The sequence below is a fragment of the Rosa chinensis genome, chromosome 1 (genome assembly GCF_002994745.2).
Source record: "Rosa chinensis cultivar Old Blush chromosome 1, RchiOBHm-V2, whole genome shotgun sequence".
Taxonomy (NCBI): Eukaryota; Viridiplantae; Streptophyta; class Magnoliopsida; order Rosales; family Rosaceae; genus Rosa; species Rosa chinensis.
The window spans coordinates 3,445,412-3,455,930 of NC_037088.1; the positions used below are offsets into that span (position 1 = coordinate 3,445,412).

Here is a 10,519-nt window from a genome sequence, read left to right on the forward strand (position 1 = left end):
AGCACAATCAAAAGTGTTTCGATTCCAAGAAACCACAGAACAATCAAGAAATTGTAAATTTCATCCGGTCACCATCTACTCTAACCTAACGCACGCCGGGAATGCAACTAGTGTTCTTGAGCACAATCAAAATTCAATTATCATGCTATGAATCGAAATCAATTTCCATAGAAAAACCTGTTTTTGCTTTTTCCCCAATTTGCTGCTAAAAATCATAGCGGAAGCGTGAATTTGATAATTAACCAGATGCAGCAATCGACTTAAGTAACTTACTTTGATCAGTTACATGACCAGTTACATGGTCAGTTACTTGACCCGTAAAGCAAAAACCTTTTTTTTTTTTTTTTTTTTTTGTATTTGTTTTGCAAAACCCTAAAACGATTTTGATATATGTGAGCCTATGCTCTGATACCAATTGTTAAAAACCATATACATGCTCACAACATATGCACATAAATCATAAAAGGGTTTAAGGTTTACCTTCAGCAATCACTGGCATGGATTCCATCTTATGCAGCAACCATGAACACTGAATATGGCCTTTTGTTACTTACCAACTTGCTTCTCAATGGACAGAACAATATGCAAAACGTCGGGTAGTAATCAGGGACCAATTCATCTGTATATATAGGAGACTTAACCCTCAAGAAGCTTCCCATTAAAGCTATCCATATCGGTTTAGGTTTCCTAGTTAGATTCTTAATGTAACACTTCATTGTAATCTTTCTTGCAGACTAAGAATAGGATTACTTACCTTAATGAATAGATACACTGCTTCATTAAGTTACAAGTATTGATTTACTGTTTGTATCCATGTTAAACTAGGATTGATATTAAGCTAATCATCAATTACTTTATGATGATATGTGTTATGTCCATATTTGATCTTACAAAGTCGTCCAAGGGAGGTTGGGTGGTGTTTCCTATCTTTTTTCTCAATAAGAATGGAGCCCATGCCATACTTAACTATAAGAACAAATTGGCTCCTTTGAAAATCCATAGCTGACTAATCGTAGCTTTCACTTATGGCAAACCTTTGTCCTTTTGCAAGCAATCAAGATGGAGTTAGAGAAGCCAAGTATTGGCTGCAAGCAGTGATAGTGCCACTGAAGAACCAGAGGTTAATGTTGAATGGATGCATAAGCTGGACAAAGAGATCTTCCAATGGATTTATAAGCTGCCTCTGAAAAGTTAAGATACTGAATCCGACAATTCAGGAGGAAAAGAAAAGGTTTGTACATTATGCATGTAACCAATCCTGGACATTCATCTCCTTCTCCAAAGTAGATTAATATAACTTTAGTCGAAAAGGTGTATATAATTACACTAAAAAGGTATACTATAAATACATTATTGGGAGACGAGACCATCTACACAACAGATTCAATTTACACAGGGCTGCCTTCGGAGGATAGGTTCTTTCAATGATTTGAACAATTAGAACTTAGCTTGTTCTTGCAATTGCTCCTGTTCCAGTAACCATAAATCAGATCAGAAGCATTACAAGAAAATGGTGCAGAAGTAGAAGAATGAAACATAAATGCAAAAATGGGTTAGAAAGCAGCATAAGACGCAAATTAAATCGAATAATAATTGAACAGCATCCTAGGAACATTTGTAAGTGGCACTGACCTCTGTCATAAAGAAGGCATGGAACCCATATGGAACTCTGTGAGGCAACTCAACAATTGCAACAGGATCACTGGACATTGTTTTTGCATCTAGTACATGAATTGCTGATTTTCTGCAGGGTCAAAATTCAAGTTCAGATTGCATTCTATACTCCAGAAGATTGAAATATACAAATTATACTACAAAGCGGAAAGATGTATATTCTTCGTCAGTTTAACTGTCAATTACAAATGGAAATGAGTAGTGGCATATGAGTTGTAAGGAGTGCAGAAGATGAACTTCAGAACACAGAAGTGATCAGCGACAGAGTCAAAAGTCCACCTTTGTTAGGCACCTTTCTCTTTTCTTTTTGGGTGGGCAGTCCAGACAATGGAATAGGATTATCCAATCAAAGGTTTAATAATATAGTACACAGTCCATTTACGCAGGTCATTAGATGCTTAATCAACACAAACATTACACAGATGATTTAATTCACATCAGCAAATCAAAGGTTTAATTGTATTTTTTACACATCTTTTACTGTAAACACTAGCACTGTCATCGACCTTCAGGTCTGATAAGTTTGCAACACAGCTGAAACCAATAGCCACCATTTGTAATAACTTAGGACAGATGTACATTTGAGAAGAAGATATATCATGATAGCCTACTGATGATTAGCACATGAATTAGATTGACATGAAAACTAAAACTTAGTAAATAGAGTGAAAGATGTGAGTAGTACCCAGTAATCTCATCATGTACAAAGAATATCAAGTAGCCATCATCTTCTTCTTTAGTAATACCAGGAACACGGGGGACAAAAATAGCCTCAGAACCAAATCTACCAGGTCCCAGGTCATAAAGACCTTGGACGTTTCCTCCAACCTCAATTTTCGTTTTTCCAACCTCAGGTGCAGCATGCAGATCAAACTTGACTATCCCTGTCACCCTCACAATGCTATCCAGTGTGGTTCCATATACATAGCGTTGCTTCCTGATTTCAAACAAGTTAATTAGTCAAAGTGGATGAAGGTCATGACTACTGCACTAGGCTACTCGATAAGATAAAAAACAGTACAGAATTTGAAGACAAGGTGACAGAACAGGGAAGGGCCACAGGAGTAACAACTCTAATCTGTTATTGTATTCCAAATATTGAAAAATGCCAAGACTATAGCCTATTTACACAGGCAATCTAATAATAAATTCTACAAGAGCATATTATATGAATCCTCAGAGATAATAGGAAATAAAGTAATAAATACTTAAATTAAACCGAACAAAATAAACCTCCCTACCGATGATTAACATAAGTACAGAATGACCAAAAGGATTCCCATTACCAAGAACTTATTTTCAGCTGATAAAGCAATATGTCCTTTCAATATCTAGTTTTCTTCACAATAATGTCATCTATATTTCAGCACTTTTTCATTCAGAATCTCCCTGCAATGACAGGAGATGAGGAGATGCATACCTTCCAGTGTAGCTCTCATTCACCCTAGGAAAATCTACATCTGATTCAGATAATTTCTTCTGTGTTGCTAAACCGGTTTTTAAGTTGAATCTCATCTCATACCTGAAATTATTTAGAAAACTCAGTAACAACATCATATGTGATGGTATGGTATTCACAATAACAACATAGACCAAAGTCACCTACAGCTCATTTTTGAAGTTGTCAGGCTTTTTCTTGATAGGTCCATTGACCATGTCTAAATCTGGATTCTCAAGGCGGCATGTCATTAAAACAACTTCGTCCTCTTCCTCCCAAGCATTAGTTATTGAAAATAAGTCAGAGTAATAGGTATCAGAATCTATACAAGAGCAAACTTTAGGCATAGCTTCATCATGATTCAAGGCTCATGAAAAATTATATATATAATGTAAGCTGATAATTAGCACGCACACCAAATTATAAATTGAAACAAATATCCAAAATGATTATTAGCATTAGCATTATTATTAGCATATATATATATATATATATTTTTTTTTTTTGGTGTGGAACTAGAACAGAAAAAGAGAGCCAGGTCATATCATTTAAACACCTTGATGAGACAGAAAAGAAACCTATAAATCTCTAGCAAATTTAAAAGTTAGGGGAATGGTACTCAACCAAAGTGGGGCCAAATTAACTTCAGTAATCCTTGATAAGTACAGAAGGTCTGCAATTCCAGCTAGGGAAGTAAGAAAGAAAAGGAATTGAGGAGAATCCAGAAACTGGAAATACTAAATAGGAAAAATAAATGAAAACCAAAAAAGCTCAACACCCTTTCATGTGCGGCTGTTACATCAGAGTTAGAATCGATAGGTAGAGCGTTCTTAAGGCTAGACTACACAAAATAGTGGCTTGAAAAAAAAAAATTATCTCCAAGCAGCAACAATATAGTGCTCCATGCATATCCCAATTAAACAAATTCAATAGTTCCGAACAAAAAAATCTACAATTAAATTTTTATAACCCTCTAGTGCAAAATGATTTTGTTTCACATACAACATTCCTAGAATTCCCTCAAAAAAGTGGGATAGAGAGTATGAATTGCAGAACTAATAATGTTGGCTGAGTACCAAATTCACCAATTAAACTTTCTTGGCATGCAGTTACTTTTAGTTATTAAAAAGTTAGTTGAACAAGCAATATTTAGTTCTCAAAAACTGTCTCTTACATTATTTTAGATAGGAAAGAAATGCATACCATTATGGAAAATGAAGCAATTTGGAAGCTCAAACCATCTGATTAGCAAATCATCCTTTGCATAACGTGGAAGGACACCAAAGCGAGCTTTTTTTGTTTCATCAAATGAGAATATCAGCTTGCCTTCCTTAACCATTTCCTGGAAAAATTAAATTCAATAAAATGTTTTGAATCTTGATAATATGATTGCTTGATATTCAAAAATGATTCTGCAGTCATTTATTCTTCTGAAAAACTTAAGTTAATGGAAAAAGTGGCTATCGGTGTATGTTATGCCAAAAGAACAGATTAAACACTCCCTCACCTGTGTTGCCAAAAAAATTAAAAAAAATTCCCTCACATGTAAGCTATTGACCCTTAACCAGTTGCACGCTGATATGTAGGAAACCAAAGAAATTCCAAAGGTTGAGGGTCCTAAAATTACCATGTTAAGTAACGGCAATACTAAATTTTTACAGGACTAGGCAAGGAGTTAGCTCAACAATGCATACGAAGTTAAATACTGACATGAGTTTAATATTTAATCATTTATGCATTAACTTGTTAAAAGGGTCTTTCTCTCTTTCTCTCATTTGCCACTCCAGCCTCTCTCCCTTTAACCAAGACTCTCTGAAGATTGTTTTGTCAGTATGCATACTAAAATTGATTGATGCTTAATCATTTACATAATGGATGTTCCAGCACAAGTTGTCACTGAGTGAATCTTCCATACCTTTGGTCTGAAATACAAGGGAAGATCCATGAAAATTGCATAGTTCTCAGTAATGGCAAAATCATGCATCATGATAGGAGCTGGTACTGTTATAGGTATAGGATCATGCATGAAACCATCCTTTGAAATTACTCTGTATGTGACATATGGTGGATCATGCAAATAGCCAAATGTAAACATCTCCCCTGCATTAGGTACTCCATAAGTTACACAGGAAAATTTCTTGATACAGGTGGACTAAATATCTTTGATGAGAATGTGCTTACCAGTGAAAGGGTCAACCTTTGGATGAGCAGTGAAGGAATGCTTCAATCTCTTGTCATAATCCAACAAGCCAACTGTTTGCAGATCTCCATCTTCCAAAACTTTGAGAACATCTACATGATATTACATACCCAAAGAGTTCAGTTCCAATGTAAAAACAAGTCAAAGTATCTACGGGTGAGTCCCTTAAATATACAAAACAATATCCATTTAATCATGAGAAAATTTTGCAAATAGTACACCTGTTTCTGGTGGCTTTCTCTGGGTACCTCACACAGAATGCTATACCGTCTGGGGCACCGATCAACTCCTGAATCCTGTATCAAGAACACAATGTCAGAGGGATAAACCGTACCGGATGGTTTATACTTCTCCGATGTCTGAGTGAGAAACTAATAGATAGAGATCAAACTGTGTATATAGGAGTTATTACCCGTGAAAGGTGGTTGTGCTAATGTCTTTATACTCAAGCGTGGGAAGGGAGTCTCCCCTATCCTCGATGTGGGACACATGTTGTTCTTCTGATGTCATATCAGCTCTCTTGTTGCATAAATAGATGGGCTGTGCTGGCCTTGCCCCGGGCCCTGGGTGCCCAGGGTGGCATCCCATGTGAGGCCCGCCATGGTGGGTCGTGAACCCGGCCCATGGCGTAGTACCTGGGAGTACCGAGGGGGCTCAGAGGCTAGTGCCAAACCTAGTTGACTCCCCAGTATGTACAACACCAAGTAAAAGCCACTAATAATTTTCATACATAAACTTCCAAACCAAGCATTTTAGTACATGAAACCTAAAACCCGACCCACTTTGTAGACATGCCGTCACTGACGCCGTTTAGTCTTATGTCATTACTCATTTGGGTTAGAGGGTAATTTCGTACTTGTACCTCTCTGACTTTAACACTCCCTCTCTTCCTCCATGGCTGCGACCAGAAATTTTCCCAATCCTCTACCTACTCTCTCGGTCTCTTGTTATCTTTCCTTTAAGCTCTTTTGTAACCAAACCCAATCCCAATATTATAGGAATTACTCCTTAATTGTAAGTGAGCTCCATTACAAAGTTCGTTTCTTCCAGTCCGAATCCGAGGAAAGCATTCAAGTACTTCTCTTCCGGAATATCCCTCGGCCGCAACAGCTTCATCCCAAGAGCCGATGCCGGTACATGGAGTGGAGGAGGCGGTGCTTCTCCTTCCTGGGCAATTCCAGAAGCTCAATTTCTTCTTCTATTATTCATCAGAGTGAATGGGAGTCGTTGGATCCGACGATTCTTCCTCCCCTCACCTTCATCATCATCGCTCGGCGGCGCTACCTACCTCCGCATCGCCAACGGTCGTAATTGAAACCTTGAATTCTCCAACAACAATATCAAATCAAATTTTGAATTTCTTGATCAAATTGGGTTTCTGCAATTAAAGGTGAGGGATTGGGTTCAATGCTTAGATCACACAAGTAAGGCGATAGAACTTACTTTGAATTTCTTGGATAGCTAGCCATGCCTGAAGCCAAAGCTTTGCCTTTGATACAGAACACGATGAACAAGAGGGAAAGATGATTCGCAGGGTTTTGTTATCACTAGTATATTTATTTTATTTTTTAACAGAGTTAAGCCTCCTCTGCTTCACTCTCGTACTCCATATCTTCCTCACTCACCATAGCCATCAATTCAACTGTCATAGCAACGAAAACCCTAGATTGGAGTTGGAGATCTTGAACAGATGAACCCAATAGAGAGAAGATGTGGGAGGTGAGGATGAGAGATTAAAGATTAAAAAGTTTGGTTGATGAAAAACTTTTTCCCCCTAATAATGGGAAATATACGCACAATCTTAACTACACTTTTCATCAAGATGCTAAGATCGATTGGAAATGAAAAGCAGGAGCAAGAAAAGAAAGGAGTTAGGCTTACAAGGTTTGTCTCCCTCTGAAAGAGCTAGAAGTTTCCCATGGTGATATATGAGAGCTGTGTTACCTGGATAAGGGTAAGTAACATTTAGTTTCACGCATTCCTTCCTTTAACGAGATAAAACGTATAGGAAAATTTACTAAAATTTCCGATCATCCCTTTTTACCAAGCATTAAAATTTTATAACTACTTCAAAATAACCAGAGAAAGATGTCCATCACTTTCTCCATACAAGTTTCAATCAATGTGTTAAAAAAAAAAAAAAATCTGTTAAGTACTTAAAACTTCCAAAACCAGATGTCCATGAATGATGAAGTAAACATCACAATTGCAAAAGAGGCATCAACTGTAAAGCAGCAGGATAATGCACGGTATACTGTTTTTGGAATTGTACTGACGTAGTATATACTAATAGGCAGTCATGAGTATTGTTTACTATACTAGACAACCCTACCTGTCCCATGTCCATATGAAATATCTAATATTTTCAGTTTAGCTCTCAGCTGCTGCATGTAAACCATGAGTAAACCAAAAAGCCCCTTAAGGTCTCCAATCTGAAAACGAGATAGTGACAAACCTAAGAATTGGATCTCCAACAGAACATCTGTTACGCAAATCTTAAACTACAATTCCAACAGCTCAATTACTGTTACTCATGTACCTTCATAAATTTGGCACCTCCAAAGTACTCTTCTTGCTTAAGACGTGATGTCTTTACATAGCGGGAGACATATGTTGCTTTTCCATCCTTGATCCGCATACCATGAATCATACTGCAAAAATGTTATAAAAGTCATCTCTTCCAACCTTTGGAGCATGAACATAGTGTCTTATGATGCATCCTATTAACAGAGCATATTCCCAATAATCCCCAAAACATAATGGAGACACATTACTTATTCAGCCAAGACATGGTAACCAACAGAAGCTAATTTAGCATAGAAACTACATTCAATAAGGAAGCAGCGAGGGAGTCACTCACCCATCTCCATCAAACCTGCAGAGAGAGCAACAAAGGGAATGATCAGCACAAGGCCCAGATGCTCAATTAACTCTCAAATTTCAATCTGCAAAAACTGAACTGGACCCAGAAATATAAAGATTCTGAGAGAAAATACCAGTGATATCCAGCAACCGGGGCAAACTTGGGGTTGGGGCCAACCCTTACAAACTCTCCATTCAAGCAATCCTGTCATGTCAAATATGTCATTCAGTCATTGGCAAACCCAAAAACGACATCAATATTTGATGAAGGAGACTTACAGGAAGATGGCCGATGACATTGAGGTCCTTAGTGGGAGGCGTTTCCTCAATAACCGGAGCAAAGTTTCCTGCGAGATAGTGGTGAGGCTGAGAACTGTCGTACATCAACTTGACAATGAGCTTCTCAACCATGTCCACCAGTTTGGAGGTGATCGACGCCTTTGCTCGGCTTGGGATTCGGCACCACTATGCAGTTGCTCTTCAGCTTTTCCTTCACATCATCGTGAGGTTTCTCGACCACCTCCGCCATCACAACTGCGGTTTTTGTAGCCAACCAGTGTTGGTATTTAAGCTTTCAATCTAACACCAACTATAATGGGTGATAGGTTTACAAACAAATCACACCACACTCTCACTCACACTTAAAGAAAAGAAGCAAGAATAACAAAGCAAAGGCAGAAATCGAGAAAATGGAAGACTAGCTACTGCTATCTTATTGATGAACTCTTCAATGAGTTAATTGGATGATTACACAACGTACTAGCTCTCCCCTTAATATAGGGACTTCTACAAGACATAGCACACAAAGAATTTAATGCATACACATTGACATACTACACCATGCATATGAGAAAGCAATAAATATGCAGAGTAACTTATTCAAACTAAATTGTCTAGCTATATGTATAGCCTGCAATAGCTTAAAAGTAAAACAAGAAAAAGTGATTGCCATCTAGATGGTCTCCAATCAAACAGTGGCATCATTGATTTGATTTGCAATTTCAACACTCCCCCTCAAATCAAACATCCTTCATGCTTAGCATTTGTTGTAGCTTCTTGAGGGATTCAGCTGGCAATGGCTTAGTAAAGATGTCAGCCACTTGCTCCAAGGTAGGACAATACACCAATTTAATTGTCTTCTGTTTATTCACATGGTCCCTCAAAAAATGGAACCTGATATGAATATATTTGCTCCTTCCATGCTGTATTGGATTCTTTGCGAGTTTGATTGTTGATTTGTTATCAACGTGAATCTCAGTAGATTCTTCATGTGGATGATTCAGTGACTCCAAAAGGTTTCTTAACCAAATAGCCTCACAAACAGTAAATGAAAGAGCTACATACTCGGCCTCACATGAAGATAGAGCTACTACTGCTTGCTTCTTCGATGTCCAAGAGAAAGCTGTTGAACCAAGATAAAACACATACCCTATCGTGCTTTTGGTCTCCTCTTCATCACCTCCTCAATCACTGTCCGAATAGCCAACTAATTTTGCATTTTCACCACAATCATAAAAAAGACCAAAATTTAGCGTACCTTGGATATATCTCACTATCCTCTTGGCAGCAAGCCAATGAGACTCTCTTGGTGTCCCCATATAACGACTTACAAGTCCAACTCCATAGAGAATGTCTGGCCTTGTGATTGTCAAGTATCTCAAGCTTCCAACAAGACTCTTGTACAAAGTTGAGTCAACAAGCTTTCCTTCTCCTTCTTTTGACAACTTGATTCCTGTAGCAACAGGAGTGCTAACAGCATTACAATTGTCCATCTTGAACTTCTCCAAAATTTCTCTCATGTACTTCTTTTGAGAGATAAATATTCCATCATTTTCTTGCTTCACTTCAATGCCAAGAAAATAAGACATTAGACCATTGTCAGTCATCTCGAACTCCCTGAACATGGACTGCTTGAAGTCTGCAAACAACTTTTCACTATTACCAGTGAATAGTAGATCATCCACGTATAGACAAAGGACAAGAAATTCTCCATTGTTGCCATTCTTCGTATAAAAAGAGTGTTCATATGGACATTTTAAAAAGGACTAAATACTGTTTAGTCCTTGAACTTTTGCCCTAAAAACACTTCAGTCCATGGCCTTTTAACTTCACACGTTTAGTCCTTGTACTTCAAAATTTCTGACCAATAGGTCCTTTTCGTCCAAAAACGCTGTTAAATTGCTGACGTGGCAATTCTTTCCTGTCAAAAAGTCTATTATACCCTCACTTTCTCTTCTTTTTTTTCCTTAATTGATTTTTTCTTTTCTTTTTTTAATTTTTAATTTTTCTCTATTTTTAAGTTTATGCTTACCCTCTCTCCAAAACCAACAACCTCTTCTCTCTCC

The 10,519-nt window shown here is 37.6% G+C and overlaps 1 protein-coding gene and 1 long non-coding RNA gene across 2 annotated transcripts; both read right to left on the bottom strand.

Annotated features, from left to right (window-relative positions):
- Positions 1-1,437: 1,437 nt before the first annotated feature.
- LOC112198510 (carotenoid 9,10(9',10')-cleavage dioxygenase 1) lies at positions 1,438-7,740 on the bottom strand. Its single transcript, XM_024339650.2, has 10 exons — positions 7,645-7,740; positions 7,194-7,256; positions 5,294-5,404; positions 5,028-5,212; positions 4,316-4,454; positions 3,281-3,398; positions 3,095-3,196; positions 2,360-2,611; positions 1,633-1,744; positions 1,438-1,467 (listed from the first exon to the last, which is right to left on the bottom strand). Exons 1-10 carry the CDS (start codon positions 7,709-7,711, stop codon positions 1,438-1,440), a joined length of 1,179 nt encoding a protein of 392 aa, XP_024195418.2. The 5' UTR covers positions 7,712-7,740.
- Positions 7,741-7,781: 41 nt separating this feature from the next.
- Positions 7,782-8,379, bottom strand: LOC121050917. Its single transcript, XR_005804343.1, has 3 exons — positions 8,309-8,379; positions 8,173-8,187; positions 7,782-7,963 (listed from the first exon to the last, which is right to left on the bottom strand). It is a non-coding gene; the product is annotated as an uncharacterized LOC121050917 (long non-coding RNA).
- Positions 8,380-10,519: the final 2,140 nt, after the last annotated feature.

Bases quoted from the DNA above. Each gene is read 5' to 3' on its own strand.
- LOC112198510 (XM_024339650.2), bottom strand. From the start codon at position 7,711: ATGGTTTACATGCAGCAGCTGAGAGCTAAACTGAAAATATTAGATATT. The intron at 3,399-4,315 runs GTATGCATTTCT...TATTTTCAATAA, and splicing joins TTGCTTCATTTTCCATAATG to CTAATGCTTGGGAGGAAGAG. The intron at 2,612-3,094 runs GTATGCATCTCC...GTTTGAAATCAG, and splicing joins AATGAGAGCTACACTGGAAG to GAAGCAACGCTATGTATATG.